General features: G+C 39.2%; 3 protein-coding genes and 1 pseudogene across 4 annotated transcripts; 1 reads left to right on the forward strand and 3 right to left on the reverse strand.

Annotated features, from left to right (window-relative positions):
- On the forward strand, nt 1-1,891 carry LOC106450898 (annotated as a pseudogene).
- A 3,779-nt stretch (nt 1,892-5,670) lies between these two features.
- LOC106450897 (protein lava lamp-like) lies at nt 5,671-10,176 on the reverse strand. 2 transcript variants are annotated; one of them, XM_013892688.3, is made up of 13 exons: nt 9,887-10,176; nt 9,666-9,826; nt 9,461-9,564; nt 9,300-9,380; nt 9,049-9,152; nt 8,855-8,941; nt 8,500-8,702; nt 8,135-8,336; nt 7,999-8,049; nt 7,812-7,910; nt 7,652-7,711; nt 7,325-7,449; nt 5,671-7,024 (listed from the first exon to the last, which is right to left on the reverse strand). In XM_013892688.3, the coding sequence occupies exons 1-13, from the start codon at nt 10,073-10,075 to the stop codon at nt 5,896-5,898; spliced, it is 2,595 nt and encodes an 864-aa protein (XP_013748142.1). In that variant the 5' UTR covers nt 10,076-10,176; the 3' UTR covers nt 5,671-5,895. The 2 variants fall into 2 exon arrangements, with proteins under 2 accessions (XP_013748142.1, XP_013748143.1); XM_013892689.3 differs by having other exon boundaries at nt 7,325-7,446; nt 9,887-10,175.
- Nucleotides 10,177-12,297: 2,121 nt separating this feature from the next.
- On the reverse strand, nt 12,298-13,838 carry LOC106450896 (fasciclin-like arabinogalactan protein 8). Its single transcript, XM_013892687.3, has one exon. It carries the CDS (start codon nt 13,710-13,712, stop codon nt 12,462-12,464), a length of 1,251 nt encoding a protein of 416 aa, XP_013748141.1. The 5' UTR covers nt 13,713-13,838; the 3' UTR covers nt 12,298-12,461.
- Nucleotides 13,839-14,461: 623 nt separating this feature from the next.
- Nucleotides 14,462-16,194, reverse strand: LOC106454612 (serine/threonine-protein kinase Aurora-3). The gene is made up of 6 exons (XM_013896726.3): nt 15,929-16,194; nt 15,570-15,812; nt 15,246-15,341; nt 14,952-15,166; nt 14,792-14,864; nt 14,462-14,713 (listed from the first exon to the last, which is right to left on the reverse strand). The coding sequence occupies exons 1-6, from the start codon at nt 16,055-16,057 to the stop codon at nt 14,612-14,614; spliced, it is 858 nt and encodes a 285-aa protein (XP_013752180.1). The 5' UTR covers nt 16,058-16,194; the 3' UTR covers nt 14,462-14,611.
- Nucleotides 16,195-16,532: the final 338 nt, after the last annotated feature.

Genomic DNA, 16,532 nt, shown 5'->3' on the forward strand with positions numbered 1-16,532 from the left:
AATATCGCAGAAGCTCTCTCGAGAGAGACAAAACAAAACCCTACGAAGGCTCTTTGTCTGAATATAATCCCCCGTCTCTAGTTCTTCATCCTCCGTCCATCTCTACCGCCGCTTCCTCCTCCTTATCGGAATCTCTATCGTCATTATGCTCATAAGCCTCTCTATCGCTTCACATCTCCGTCCAACGATTCTCTCTATCGCTTCACATCTCCGTCAACGCTTCACTTTGTTCTGAGAATTGAGTTCCGATTTTATAATCTGACGTTTGGTAAATTTTGTTACCGTGAGATGGCTGCTTTGAAAGGTTACGGCTTGTGTTCTATAGACTCTGCTCTACACTTCCCCTGTCCAAGGCCATTCCAGGCCTACAAGAGGTTTCCTTCTCTTCTCCTCTTATATATATTCAAATACATTTGCATATAGGTAACGTTTTTTGCGTTAAGACTATAAAGCCTAGTCATTTAGATTAATTACTAGACATTACGACCTTAAACACCTCTTCTTCTATGTATGTCTTCATAACACAGAAAGAGCTCGAAATGGATCTCTCCAATAGCAGCTGTGGTACCCAACTTCCACCTCCCTATGCGCAGCTTAGAGGTCAAAAACAGGTCTGTCTGATAAATAAATAAATAAATAAATAAAAGCTTCGAATGGTAACAGCGGATTGAGAGGTTCTGACAGTTATAAAAACGTATAGATATATAGTATATGTAGAGATTTTTGTTACTGTTAACTGCGCGGTGCGGGACAGATGTTACCATTCGGACCCAAAGACTTTTTTAGATGAATCTATAAAGTTTGTTTTCGTGCTAATGCCAGGACCAATACAGATGACATAAAAGCCCTACGACTCATCACAGCCATCAAAACGCCTTACCTCCCCGACGGGAGATTCGACCTCGAAGCCTACGACGACCTCATCAACATCCAAATCCAAAACGGCGCTCAAGGCGTCATCGTCGGCGGCACGACCGGCGAAGGCCAGCTCATGAGCTGGGACGAGCACATCATGCTCATAGGCCACACCGTCAACTGCTTCGGCGCAAGCATCAAAGTCATCGGCAACACGGGAAGCAACTCCACCAGAGAAGCCATCCACGCCACCGAGCAAGGCTTCGCCGTCGGGGTCACGCCGCCCTCCACATCAACCCTTACTACGGCAAAACATCTATAGACGGAATGATATCACATTTTCAGTCGGTTCTCCACATGGGGCCCACGATCATCTACAACGTCCCCGGTCGAACCGGGCAGGACATACCGCCACGTGTCGTTTTCGAGCTTTCTAGGAGTGCTAGTTTAGCTGGCGTGAAGGAGTGCGTTGGGAACGAGAGGGTCCAGGAGTATACGGAGAATGGGGTTTCTGTGTGGAGCGGGAACGATGACGAGTGTCATGACTCGAGGTGGGACTATGGAGCGACGGGGGTTATATCGGTTACGAGTAACTTGGTTCCTGGTTTGATGAGGAAGCTGATGTTTGAAGGGAAGGACTCGGAGTTGAACGAGAAGCTGAGGCCGTTGATGGGGTGGCTGTTCCGGGAGCCGAACCCGATTGGGCTCAACACTGCTTTGGCCCAGCTCGGTGTGGCGAGGCCCGTTTTTAGGTTGCCGTATGTTCCGTTGCCTTTGGCTAAGAGGGTTGAGTTTGTGAGGATGGTGGAGGAGATTGGGAGGGAGCATTTTGTTGGTGAGAGGGATGTTCAGGCTCTTGATGATGATGACTTTATCCTTATTGGTCGATATTAAGCATATTATACTAGTACTTTCTTGAATCTTTTGGTTGTTTTGTTTGGTATTTAATGAAGAAGGAAGAGATGGTTTTATACTTTTTGGTTTATGTAGCTGATGAATGAAACTCATTTGAATGATTTCATCATATGTTCTGGTCTCTGTTTGTTATGAACTTATGATATATTCTCTCTGTTCTTAAAAGATCTATGTTATAGTTTTCTCACACTTATTAAGAAAACATTTAAAATTGTATTTTTCAATACATTGTTTTTTTTAATTAACTATTCTCAATAATTTTTAACCAATGAGATTTTATTAAACACAATTGTACTTTTTAAAAAGTACAATTTTTTATTAATTAATGTTTTGAAAATGTAAAAAATTTATTTTTTTGAAACAATTTTTTTTTTCTAAAAAATGTCTATAAGAAACAGAGGGAATATACTTTTACTCTGTTTTAAAACTGTTGGTTAGAAACGGCACGCTTGTTTGGTTCTATTGGTTGAAATGGCATGACTTTGATATCTTGGTCCATCTTTGAATACTACCGGTTACTCTTCTAGCCATACGCTCTTTGGTAAGATTGACATGTTGAGTAGAGAGTAGCAAATTAGAAACCAACAGAAAAAAATAGCTAAAAGGTAGATTAACCATTAACAAAAGAACACACATGCGGAGATTACATATATTAAAAAGATGAATAAACATATACTAAAAAGACTAAAAAGATAACAAGGAGATGAAACTATTAAAAAAGAAACAAATAAATTAGATGTATACCCCAATGACACTAAACCCTTGATTCTAACTTATAAGACCCACTTAGATAATAGGACCTGGTGTGTGTTTAGAGCCCTTAGATTTTTATTATTATTGACTCACTAAAGAAGAAGCAGAAGGATATGATCTTGGTGCTTGTTGTTGATGATGGTAAGGTTTTTGTTTATGGAACATGTGACACTTTTTTGGTCTGAAGCTGAGAGAAGAGAGCTTTGTTTTCTTGGTGAAGAAGAAGAGCTTTCTTCTTGAGTTTCTCATTCTCTTGTATGATGTATTGGTTCTCCATGTAAAGCCTTATATTTTTCATCTCCATCTCTTTTTCTTTCCTCCACATCCTTCTCCTCCTGGAAAATTAAAGAATAAAGCACGTAAACACAGTAGTGACTTCATTATAGAGTCAATTATAGATAGTGTGTGATGATGGAGATCGAAACCTGGATAGGCGAGGGATACGAACGTGGGTTTGTGTTTTGAGGTACAAAACTAATTTCGTGGGTGTGTCTGAGAATGGTTGTGAAGAACTCAAACACATCTTTGGAGATTCAAGAGAGAGAGACAAGAAGAAGTGAGAAGTGTTTGGGTAGCTGGAGAGATGGATATAGAGGCGTTATATAGATGAAAGTTTTTTGCATTTTTTTGGAGAGAGAAGAGAGAGAGAGAGGCTTCTTTTGAAGGTAATGATGGCAAAAGAAGAATCATGATTACAAAGGGACAGGGAGAAGATGAAGTTGAAATTTTTTCTGAAGATGCAATGAAGAAGAACAAGTAAACAAAAATAGTCTCCATCTCTACTATATATATATTTTTTAATTATTTTAGACTGATTGATTAGTTAATTGTACTATTTAGAAGAATTTAGGATGTTTCCTAAAAAGCTCAAACTCACCGTTAATAGGTACACACGACTAAACAAACTATTCAACTTTTGTTATTGATTTGTTTGTTTGCATGTTTTGTCAACTTAATCACATGGTTGATGGGTCTATGTGACAGTTAGTCAAATCTGTGAATCATTTGGTTATTCGTACATTAACAACTATTGTTTCCATATATAGTATATATATATATATATATTATTTTTTTTAATGAATATAAATCACTAGTACAAGCAAATATTTATCAGATAAGAATGGAATTTATGAATCTCATGACAATTACAATTATAAGTTAATACCACCAAAGCAACATTCGAAACCAGGCTCGACTCTTGCTCCAACATTATGTTCACCGTTACACACTTACTTTTACTTCAATACCGTTACACATTTACTAAACAATAAACTGGTTATTATATCATCTATGTGACTAATCTTTGATTTTTAATAATAGTTCTTGAGTTTTATGAAGCGATTTGGCAGATTTTTTTTACTGGAAAAAGGGTCAAATCATGATTAGTTGGGGAGGCAAAGAAGTCAAAAAGGTTAAGAGTACGTGAAAACCTCGATCTTCCTCAGAAGTACAATTGTTTCTCTTTACTTCAAACCTTTTTAATCATCAAGTCTTTGTCTCAATTTTTTTTGCCTTTTTCACGAAGGAAAAAGATTACGTACAAGAGCCTCCAAGGTAGATATTGTTGATCCAGCCAGAATTTTCAACTCTATTGAAAGTCATATCTAATGATGGTTAATCACCGTTAAATATGCACAACAAGACTTACGTTCTAAAGTTTTATTTAATTTACTCCAACTCATTGTGGTCGCCAGTTACACTATTTGTTTTTCTTTTCTTTTTCCCCGTAGATTACAATATTCATTCTACGATAATAACATAGATTCTGCTTACAACATGTGTTAGGCAATCGTGTATATCTTCTTTAGTTCCTTATATCCTCTTATAATTAATACAATTCTCTAGTATGTTTCATTCTCTTTTATAATTAAAATCCTAACTAAATCTGTTCCAAAAGAGACTAAAGCTCATATGAGTTGACAGGGAAGATAATGCAAAAAGGTAACAAGAGGGAATCATGGTTCATGATGGGTCACGTGAGGTAGGGAGCTTGAGTTTAAAAAAATGGTTCTGAAACATCGAAATAAGAGGAGAAAAGTGTGAAATGAATGCAACCGAATCGGGTGCAGTGACTTTTATTTAACACATACAAATGTAAATGTATGTTTTGTCTTGTGTAGTAGTAGTTGTAGTAGTGAGTGGGGAAAAAGTCATGAGAGTACTCGAGTAGGAGTAGAAGCAAAAGCCAAAACACATTAAATTTAGAAAACGAAACCACCGATTTGGCTTCTTCTTCTCATAATCATCACACCCATTTGCCGTATTAACACCCGTTCCCCACTCGACGACGATAGATTCATCAACCATCATCATTGTGCATATTGATTTTTGTGGGCTATTTTCTTTTTAATGCTCAAACCCAAGTTCCACATGCACATATGCCCAATCCCCTTCCTTGGAGTGGCCCAATCAATACTCCTTATTTTACAAACTATAATTTCTCAGTTTTTCACCAACGAATTATAAATAAGCCATATCAAAATTCTCTAAAACCTAGTTAAAAATAAGAAAAAAAAGAAACACTAAAAAGCTAAATTTCATAATATTCAATAAGAATATCAAGCTAGACATTGACAAAAAAAACTCTACTCATTACATGTATTGATGATATACAAGGAGAAAAAAAGAAGACAGAAAAGGACTAGGAGGACCACTACAAAAAGATGTACTCATTTCTTGTATTGATATTTCAATTTGAAACTCGAAATGCAAAGACAAATTAAGTAATAAGAGAGAATCAATGGAACTGGAGGAGATAGTCAACACCGAAATGAAACCGCCTCCCCATCCACGCTTCACTACAAAGTCTTCAAAACTTGTTATCATTTTGTTATACTCCATTATTATCATCACTATCATCTCTACCATTATTGTTTATATATAGCCATCTTTTTTAAGTAAGTTACTGCTTTCATAATGATGGAAATTTTAGTAAAAGAAGATTCTCCTCTTCTCCTCAATCCTCACTATCAACACCTCTCTTTTTTTAACTTTCAGCTTATCAATTGATGATTCCTCTGACTTGGTTCTTTCTTCATCTGTCTATATTGTTAGCCCCATCTCTAGCTTAGCCATCTCCTTTCCCCTTCGTTCCATCGGTGCTATCATTGCATTACATTATAAAGAAACTTTGTCCTGATATAGACATTTCACAAAAAAAAAATTGAATCAATTCGTTTAGATTCACGTTCCCACGTAAATTACAAGTCCCATGTTACAACCTTACCATTTGCCATGCCCTATCTACACAAACTTACTTCTAATGTACGAAATTAAACGAAAAATGAGCCCCACGAGTACGAAAACAAGGATGGATTTGGCAAAGAGAGTGAAAGTTAACGAATATGTGAAACCGAGAGCAAGATCTTGTTGCTAAGTATCTTTATCGTCTTCGTCCATGTTGTCCACGTCTTTTTGATCCCCATCAGCTTCATGGGTTCCTTCACTATCCGGATCCACTCTCTTGTCATCATTCATATCAGAACCCTCTGTGTCCGAGTCTGAGACAGGACCAAGTTTCTCCTTCCCATGGTCATCATCATCTGTATCAGAACAACTCACTGTCTCAGAGTCGGAAGAACCATTATCATGATTTATTTTTCCCTGTTCAATGATCCCCACTGTCTCCTCAACAGCGACTTGCTCAGCGTCAGCTTTCCTTGTAGTGTCCAGGACCTCAGGAACTGTCGATTTAGTTTGACTCTCGCCTACTTGAGTGGCCACTTCCTTGATTCTTTGAGTCTGACTCTCTTCATCCTCTCTACTTCTTTCGGCTTCGTTTTCTCCATCTACAGAAGGAGCTGTGCTATAAGCCCAACTCCCAGCAACTTCAGAAGCTAAAAGATCTGACGTTCTTACAGTGACTACTCCCTCTGTCTCTTGCGTATCTCTTCCATCGTTCAAGGGGTTGTTCCTTAACAAGAGAGCAGCTTCATCATTCTGATCACCTTCATGCACCTGAGTTTCAAAGTCTATTTGCATTGTATCACCAGCTGAAGTGATTGACTTCCTCATATGGTCATTCCCTGGACTCTGAGTTTCGTCAACTTGCTCTGTTCCTACAGGGTCTGTTCCCGAAGTGGGTGCTGTACTAACAACGCCTATGTCGGAGCCAAATCCACCCTTGGAGACTTTATCGGAGCTTGCATAATCAGCTTCTTGGGTGTTTTGGCCTTCCTGACTCATGATTTCACAGTCGTGCTTCTGAGTAGCATCCGCATCTTCGCAGGACGTATCAACAACTTCGTTTCTGTCAGACCTTTGCCCTGATGTGGAGGAGCTTGCCTTGGCAGCACTGTTCGTTGCTCTGACATCTTCCCGAGTATTATTACCTCTGATGAGACTTCTGTTCACTGGATTAAGATCAATATCTAATGAAATATTGTCGCAATTTTCCTCATCTTCTAGAGTTCTCTGCATGTTCTTCAGCTGTTCCTGCTGCTTTGCAAACAGAGCCGAAATCTCCTCAGTCGTAGAATAAAATGCCCGTAATTGAGTTTCACTGCATGAAGATTCCACGTGTCAATAAATCAGACTAATCAAACTTGCGTAACAATGCATGTTAATAGTTTAAGGCAACACAGTCGACAAGAAACTAACTTCTTACCAGGAAATCTAGACGAGCATAAAAACAGTACAGCAGCACTAAACATAAACTTACAAGTGAATAAAGGAGCATGCATGCGTTAAATTTTTTACCATTGACGTTTGAAGATCTACCATAATGTAGGTTATCCAACCAATCATATACAGAAAAAGTTGAGGCCTAAAGTAAATATCACGATGCGTGTAAATATCTTACCGGAGCATGATTCTTTCTCTAGCACCACGGTGTCTCTGTCTTTCAACGTCAAGATCTCGAAGAGCAGCACTTATCTCTAGTTCTAAGGCAGACACTTTTGCCCATGCTTCTTCTCGGGCTGCCTGCTAACGAAACAAAGAAAGTCTCAGCTTAAACATATAATTTCATGGAGTCAACCTTACAAATCTCTAGCTACATGTACACGTTCTCTAAAACAGCATATTATCATATTCTATAACAGGGGGCAGAGGTCGGAAACAGAAGCATGTCGCTGATTTTAAACTGTGAAAAAAGAATTGAGGTAGATAAATCTATTTCCATTCTTACCTTTTCGTTCTCCAGATCCTTTTGCAGTCTTTTTATTTCCAGGTCTAGTTCTTCCATTTTCTGTTCAAAATAGGATATTTTCGGCAACCGTTAATACAGAAAGAAACAGAGAGAAGAGAACTATGCAAAATAAGAGTGAAATTGCATTCAGGTTTTGTACTTTTTGTGCATTAGCAGAAGCAAGCTGCTCCTCGGAAAGTTGAGCTTCTAGCTGACGGTTTCTATTGTCCGAGTAGACCAGCTTCTGCCTCGTATCTTCCTATAAAACACCAACACACTTCTCAAATGACAAAAAAAAAGTGGAGAAAGGAGTTCAAGTTTTCTGTAGAATTTACTACCAAACATACCAATTTTGACATCAAAGTTTCCACTTGGGTGGACCTTTCTTTCTCTGTCTCCTGAATATTTGTCAAGTAAACAGTCTTATTCTGAGGCCATAATAATAAAGAGGAGTTAATTCACACAGCAAGTCTCAATTCATACCTTCATTTTGTTGATTACTTCTTGTTGTTCCCTCTCGTGTCTCATAGCAACATCAGAAAATCTGTTCAATTCTTCCTGAGCCTCAATTTGGCATTTATGTATCGCAGCTTTTATTTCAGCAGCGGCAGTTTCTCGTTCCTCTTTTCTTTGACTTCTCTCTTCATCCAGCCCTGTCTTCAGTTCATCTATAGTTGCCTTTTGACTGAAAGGAACAGTTGAAGCTATCATGGGGCTACATATTTGCAATGCTCAGGCTTATAAACGCATAGCCACATAAAATATTCCAGAAAGATCAATATACAGAAACCATATGATGATGGAAAGAGTTTATCAAACGATCAACCAGGAGAAAACACTTTATTTACCTTTTAATTATTTCATTTGCTTCACTGAGAGATTGCAAAGAACCGCTTAGTCTCTCGCCAAGGTCATCTATGGAATGCTTCTGTTCAGCTGATACTTTGTTGACCTGCGCCAGTTCTTTTTGCCTAGTATCAATTAGCTCACGCAGCTCAGCCAGTTCATTATGAAACGATTTTGCTACGGATTCTTTCATCTGTTTTATTTCCTGCAGAATGCAAAGAAATATTAGTACAGATACTTAAATAATCCACCAATCACTTGAAGATCATACCATAGTTTTTATCTTCTGTAACAACATTTAAACCTTAAAAAACACCGCCCGCCATATCACAAATTCAAAGAAAAACACAAACATACACTTTCATGCAGCTCCACAATAGCCCGGGACTCATTACGCAGAGTGTCAACGGTAAGCACTTGTGCTTCTAACTGTTTCCTCAGTTCCTGCGTACACCATTTAATCGTTGACACAAAGTTGCGTTATAATGACATCACGGTTTATACAAACACCAACACCTAATAACGGACGCCTCAATAGAAGATGAACATACTGTGTTTGATCTCTGTAGGCTCTTAAAATCATCCAAAGAGATTGGACCATCAGGACCACCAATGCCTATCCCCTTCGGCCTCTTAATTTCACAAGCTATATCCTCTTCACAGCAGAAAAAAACACAGATCAAAAGTAAGAAAACACGCGCTATACAATGGTGAAAAAGTCTCCCAATACGTGCCATTCCTAAGTCTATACGAATAGCAAGTTCGGAACAAAAAAAAAGGCCTGGACCCTGGACCGTGGTACCTGCTTTTCTTTTTCTACTCATGGAGGAAACCGCAGGATTGTTTCCAAGTATTTCGCGGTATACAAATGCAAAGGCCTTCTCTGAAAAGAAATAAAAAAAATGCAGCTGTCAAGTGTTTGTTATAACTTGAGAATGCTTGAGATAGAGAAATGTAAGTTACCATGGTCAGGAGGAGTAGCAAAAGATATAATGTCACCATGCTGAACCCTGACTTCAGGACCTTTCTTCTTCACTCTCTCCCAATTGAGAAACGTACCATTTGTGCTACACCAAAGAGAGACGAACACACACACACACACAAAAAAAAGATTAAATCTTTAGTTCACTAACCTATAAAGCAGAAGAAGAGGAGTTCGTTCACTAACCTAGTGTCTTCCAAGAAGACAGACGCATCACCGCCTGTGACAATCTTACGATGAATCTTACAGTGATTCCCACTTATAGCATTCGACTCAACCTGATAGCTCGCGTGACTCGGCAACCTCCCGAAGCAATGCTCATCAGAATTCAAAAGTATGTTTATTCCCTAAAACCACAAAATCAAAATTCAAACTTTTTTTTAAAAAGAGGAATCAATCACACTAACCTGGCGGCGTTTGCGAGCGTTGTTCGAAATTGCGGTGAGGACGCCCCAGACGTTTGAATCGTAGTTGTGCAGCGGCTGAGAGGCGATGTTAGCAGCGACGGAGACTATGAAGTCCTTGGAGTTCATCGACGGAGATGCACAAGCGTCGTTTTGGGACGCAGCCTTCCCGTCCGCCGCAGTAGACGTCATTTAGGGTTACGGCGAAGGAGAAAAAATGGCGGGGATTTTGGAGCCCTAACACTGATTAGGAGCTTTTTATTCTCTGTAGTTTTGAGTGAAGCTTCTCGAGGAAGACGGAGGTTTGAACGCCCTGTCGTTCGTTAAATAGAACCGAGGAATGAGCGTCGTTTTATATAGAAATAAACGATAGGGTTTGTGCTTTTAGAATGTAGAGACGATATGAGGGTCGTCAACGAGAAAAGGTGTCGGTGTCAAGACGGGCCTTTCGCTTTCTTTAATGAATATTACTGGCCACTGGGCCACACTTCTGCTAACTCCAGACAGTGTAGACCACCCTCAAATTGTACATGTGAAACGATGCCATTTTGTATAACCCTCTATAGATCTGGACATTTCGGGTATCGGTTCGGTTCGGTTCGAGTTTCGGATAGGGAGCTAGAGGATCTATTTAATATTTGACGGTTTGATCCGTTATGGATAGTTTCGGGTTCGGTTCAGTTCGGTCCGGATAGTAAATGTAGAAACCAAAAAATACCCGGAAAAAATCTGGTTCTCATTTGGATCTGGTTCGGGTTCAGATAGTTTGGATAATTTGGATAAAATATCGGTTATTTAGAGTAAAATTTTAAATAATTAAGATGATTCAGATAAATATTTTGAATATTTTGGATTACTTTGGATATTTCGGATAAAACTATTCGGATAGTTTCAGATACTTTCGGATAGTTCGGATACTTTATAATAATTTAGTTATCTTCAATTATTATTAGATAATTTTAATAAAATTTTAAATTAAAAATATATATTTAGTTATGTTATATATATATTAATATTTTTATATATTCGGATACCCGTTCGGTTTTCATTTCGGATTAGGAATCACTCGGGTATTTGAGGTTATTGGTCTGGTTTCGGTTTCGAATATTTCGGTTCGATTCTGATTATTTTGCCCAGACCTAATCCTCAAATCTGGAATATTCTCGTTGTTCATTTATGGAGTTAAGACAACAAAAATTAGCAAAAATAATAATTAAATCTAAAAGTGGAAACTTTGCTTTATTCGTTGCTTCCCGGGTAAAGGGATCATTTGCTGTAGGGGTGGGCGTTCGGGTACCCGTTCGGGTTCGGGTCGGGTATTTTGGATTTTCGGGTATTTCGGTATAGAGGTGTAGAACCCGTTCGGGTATTTCTATACTTCGGGTCGGGTTCGGGTATTTTTAGTTCGGATTCGGTTATTTCGGATCGGATTCGGATATTTAGATTTTGAAAAAAAAATTAAATTTTTCATTTCTTAAATTTCTTGTATTTAAAAATATAAATTTTACTTAACTTCTTTTTATTTTTAATAGATTAAATGGTTAATAGATTTAGACATAACATTTTAAAACTAAAAATGCATTAATTTAATAATTGTTTTAAAATTTTGGATGTAACTTTTTGTTAATTTTTGAAATAAAAAAATTTGACATGCTTTTTAAGTGAGTAGCAAATCATTTTTTCCGGAATTGTATGTATATCATATGAACTTAAAGTATGTGTATTATTAATATAATTATTTTATATAAAATGAGATATGTAAACTAGAAATATAAGGTTAATTATACATATGTTCGGTTATCTTCGGATATCCATTCGGGTTCGGATATTATCCATTCGGGTTCGGGTATCCAATCTCTCCTAATTCAATACCCGTTCGGGTATTTTGTTACTTCGGTTCGGATTTCGGTTCGGGTTTTTCGGATCGGGTTCGGGTGCCACTTCGGATATCGGGTAAAGTGCCCACCCCTAATTTGCTGGAGTGTTCAAGTTTAAATTAAAAAGAAGACAAAATCTGAGTTCTAAAATAAGAAATTGGGGCCATGAGATTCTTAATCACTAACTAAAATTTAAAAACCTTAAAGCACATTTAAATCAAACAATACAGAACATTTAATTATAAACAACTTATCTTTAACGTAGTGGTTGATCTTTAATCAATAACTAAAACTTAAAAACCCTAAAGCATATTTGAATCAAACAATACAGAACATTTAATTATAAACCACTTATCTTTAACATAGTGGTTGTTTGTGCCTACAATTCATTTTAGAAACCTATTTCAAAGTTTGAATTGGTGGCACATTGTATATTTGTATCTTTCCCATCTCTAAAATGTAAAAAGAAAAAGGTTTATAGAAGATAAATAACTGAAGAGGGGATAATTTCTGAACAGTCTAGTATCAGATAAACAGTGAAAGCAATAATGAAAATGTGATTAAATAAAAGATTTAAACCTCACTCTCTAATCCCAGGTTTAAGCTCAACAACCATAATAACCACAAAAGCAGTAGAACAAAAATAAATTAAAAAAGAACAAAAGCAGTGGCAGCTTGCGTAATTACGAGAATTTGAAAAATCAAAGAGACACTGAAACGGCTATAGCAACGAGCGTGACCAATGCGGTGAACAACGACGGCGAGCTCACCGCAACCGCCGCGTTAGCCGACTTGCTATTCGCTGAACCAACCGGCGAGTCCGAAGGAGAACTTTCCGGTGACTCGTCCGTCGGGGGTGCTGGCGGTGAAGCTGCAGTCGGCGAAGGACCTTCCGCCGGAGAAGGTGTCGGTGCGGTGACCGGAGCCGGCGCCGGCGCCGGAGAAGTGGCGTTTCCGAATAGCTCGGGAGGGAGGAGGACTTTATCCACCGTGAATATCACGACCGGAGTAGCGTCGAGCACCGTGTCGGCGAGTCTCGACGGAGCAATGCCGGTGTGGAGAACAACTTCGTCGCCGGAGGTCGACGTGGTAAGATCGTATTTCCCGGCGCCGTTGGTGGCCAAAGTGGAGATTTTGTTTTTGTTAGTCTTCAAAGAGCCTTTGGGCTTGTACTCAGCGAGGGCGTGATACTCTAGGAGCGAGACCACCTCAGCTTGCGTGAGCTTCGTCAGATCCGGAACGTCGTCGTCTTTGAAAGCCTCATCGTTCGGCGCGAAAACCGTCAAGCCTTTCTCGATGGTGGACTCGTAGGTCTTGAGTACGCCGCTCGAGACGAGCAAACCGGCGAAGGTTTTGCATCCCGCTTTCTCGAGCAAGCCGGTGATGTTCGACACGGCGGCGGAAGGAGCGGGGGCGGTTAAGAGCCCCGGAGATATGATCGGAGCGTCGATCTCGAGGACGGAGATGTTGTAAGGGATCTGCTTGACGGACTTCGTGTAGGAGGAGTCGAGCTTGGACCCTGAGGCGGCGGAGCCGAAGCCGACTTTGCCTCCCTTGAGGTCGGTGATGTTGACGAAGCCTAAGTTCCCGGGGGCGTTTCCGGTGGTTTGGTAGAGCGTGGTGGTGAGGACTGTGCCGTCGGAGATCTTGTGGAGCTTCTGGGGGTCGTAGTAGTCGAGGAGGACGAGGAGGCTCAGAGCGTTTTTGATGACGGAGAGCGGGTGTTTCCCGGCGAGGGAAGCCATTGCGCCGTTGTTGAGGACGAGGAGGGTGATGGTCGAGCGGCTGTTGATTTCGTCGGCGAGCTTGGTTTGGGAGAGGTAGCTGTTGAAGGAGGAGTACTCCGGGTTGTCAGCGAGGATTTGGGTGATGTTGTGGCTGTGGACGGTGGAAGCGAGGGCGAGGAGAGAGAGAGCGATGGCGAGGAGAGAGAATGTCTGAGGCGCCGCCATGATGAGACGGTTGAGTTTCAGTGTAAGTGTGGAGAGCAGAGGAAGTGAGAAGACAGAGAGGGGGGATGAAGTTAAATGAGGTGAAACCAATGGTTAAGTGTTAACCGTGGTTAGGTTATATTTTAACTTGGGTTTAATTTATTCTTTATCAATGTGTGTTGTTTATAAGTAAGCTGGGTTGGATTGGGGCCATGTGCTTTTTCGGACAATAGCTGTAAGAAGAAAGAGGCCATTCCATTTAATTGTCTTTTTCGCGTAAATGACCAAAATGGGCTCTGGGCTTCTTCTTAAACAGGTTGATATATTTAACACTTTAGTTAACTTTTTCTCAGTGAAAGAAAAAGTAATTAAATTATACCCTCTAATTAATCGATTGTGTAGGTATATGTGTTCACAATATTTAAAATTTGAAAATATGTATTAAAATGGTTTTGATCAAAAAAAAAATGTATTAAAATGGTTTGTTGATTGGTGGCTTATTCATGATTCTAACCTGACTTTATTGTAGAATATATATACAAGTCGGTGAGGGCCAATATTGAATCACTGCTTCCCATTATAAGATTTTTTTGAGCTGTTAAAGCAAATACTGTCCACATGTCTTCCATATAAATATCAACTGTGATTGTGTGATATTACTAAGCATTCAATCGAACATTTTTTTTATTTTCATATAAATAAAGTATTTTTCCTTGTTTCTTTCCTTATTATCAAAAAAAGAATATTTTATAATTATAGTTGATTCCAAGTGGAAAAAAAATATTAGATGGGAAGACAATGTTATAACTACATCCAACTGTAAAAACAATTTTTTCATCAATGTGCTGAAATGAAACATACAATGTGCGTTCTCTGAACTTCCCCACAACGCTACTTGTCCAGAGACTGGGAGAATAACATCAAATGAGGCACACACCTTTAGGATCTGCGTTCTTGACGATCCAAGGGTGTTGCATGATCTTCGTAAGAGAGAGCCTTTTGGAAGGATCCTTAACAAGAAGCTGCAGAATGAAAATGTATGTTAATGTTCCACAACTAGTCCAGCAAGAGAGTCCTTATGTGTAATGCACTAATGCTACCTGACTGATTAAATTTCTAGCTTCTGCAGAGACATTTGGCTGAGGAGGAAAACTCAGATCGATCTTAACAATTCTGCATACCATTATTATGAATATAAAACAACTTCATCAGAAACTATAAGGTCTAAATTTTAATAAAAGAATCTAGTCTTGGCTTTACCTTTTGAAGGTATCCTTCTGACTCTCAGCTTCGAAAGGAGGGTTCCCGTAGAGAAACTCGTAACACAGTATCCCTAAAGTCCAGTTATCAACAGCATGATCGTGATCTCTGTGTTCAACCATCTCAGGTGCCAAGTAATCTAACGTCCCACACATTGTTTTCCTCTTGTTACTTGACTGCACTGACCACCCAAAATCTGCAATTTTCAACCTTCCCTGCAATGTAAAATCACAATACTAATGACAAAGAGCCAAACTCTTCAATGTAAAACACACTACAACCATCCTTACATACCTTATGATCAAGCAACAAGTTCTCGGGTTTGATGTCTCTATGAATCACACACTTCCCATGACAATAGGCCAGTGCCTGACTTAGACTTGAAATGTACTGAAAATACCAATGATCGAGTCGTTAAGCAAATAATCATGGACAGTCCTGAGCCAAGCCAGATGAAACATTCGCCTCAAATTTTGAAAAAAATTATATATACAAAAAACTAATTCACGCCTCCAAACTATTGAAATCTTTATTAAATCGTCTATTAATTCCCAAAATCTCAGAGCCGGCCGAGCAGATAGTTCATGCGACATTGAGAGAGAGCAAGGAGAGACTCACAGTGGCGGCTTGTTGTTCGGTGAGATGGCCATTCTCTTTAAGAAGGCCATAGAGCTCACCACCATGAGCATACTCGAGGATCAAGAAGATCCTCTCGTCGTCGTCGAACCAACCGAAGAGACGGAGGATGTTGGGGTGCCTAAGGCTCGTTTGGATCTCCATCTCTCTCCTTAGCTGGTGATGGAGTTTGTACTTCTCGATCTGCTCCTTGAATATCACTTTCAACGCCACCACGAAGTGACTCTAATCTCACACACACACACAGTTTGAGATTCGAAAATTAGGTTTCCATAACAATACAAGATGGATTCAAACGTTAATCGATTTGGATTGAAGGTAGAAGAAGGAAGTAGTGTAACCTTGACTTCGCGAGCGAGATAGACTCTGCCGAATTTGCCTTTGCCTAACGGTCTCCCGATCTCGAAATCTGCAAGGGAAAATGGCTTCTCGGGGTCGCGAGCGTCAGGATCTCTCGGTTTTTTATCCATTTCTCCGATCACCTTGACTCGATTGCAACGAGAGAGCGAGAGAGGCTCTGTGATTCTAAGGGAAGATAGAGAGAGAGAAAGAGGAGGGAGAAGCAGATTTGAAAATCGATTTTAGAAGAGTTACTGAAGAAAAAGATAACCTACTACTCTAAACGCAGCGTTTTTGAAGATCTGATATGCGAATAATTACATCAAAATGACGATTTTACCCTCTACGGCCTTTAATTAATCCGAATCATGCGCATTGAAAGTAGTTTATAGGGCAAATCTCCAAAATAGCACCTTTCTAAGTTTATATCACAAAAATAGCACTCAAAAATTAAAATAACCAAAATAGCATTTTATCTTTTGAAAAATTTAAATTTTTTTATTTTTCAAAATTTGAAATCTTATCCCCAAAACCTCACTTGTCAACTCTAAACCCTAAAACCTAAACTCTAAACCATAAACCCTAAATTTTAAACTCTAAACCTCA

Source organism: Brassica napus, chromosome A5, assembly GCF_020379485.1.
Source record: "Brassica napus cultivar Da-Ae chromosome A5, Da-Ae, whole genome shotgun sequence".
Classification (NCBI taxonomy): Eukaryota; Viridiplantae; Streptophyta; class Magnoliopsida; order Brassicales; family Brassicaceae; genus Brassica; species Brassica napus.

Bases quoted from the DNA above. Each gene is read 5' to 3' on its own strand.
- LOC106450897 (XM_013892688.3), bottom strand. From the start codon at position 10,075: ATGACGTCTACTGCGGCGGACGGGAAGGCTGCGTCCCAAAACGACGCT. The intron at 9,381-9,460 runs GTAACTTACATT...ATTTCTTTTCAG, and splicing joins TGCTACTCCTCCTGACCATG to AGAAGGCCTTTGCATTTGTA. The intron at 7,025-7,324 runs GTAAGATATTTA...ATCTTCATGCAG, and splicing joins AGAGAAAGAATCATGCTCCG to TGAAACTCAATTACGGGCAT.
- LOC106450896 (XM_013892687.3), bottom strand. From the start codon at position 13,712: ATGGCGGCGCCTCAGACATTCTCTCTCCTCGCCATCGCTCTCTCTCTC.
- LOC106454612 (XM_013896726.3), bottom strand. From the start codon at position 16,057: ATGGATAAAAAACCGAGAGATCCTGACGCTCGCGACCCCGAGAAGCCA. The intron at 15,813-15,928 runs GTTACACTACTT...GTGTGAGATTAG, and splicing joins ATCTCGCTCGCGAAGTCAAG to AGTCACTTCGTGGTGGCGTT. The intron at 14,865-14,951 runs GTAAAGCCAAGA...AATGGTATGCAG, and splicing joins CAGAAGGATACCTTCAAAAG to AATTGTTAAGATCGATCTGA.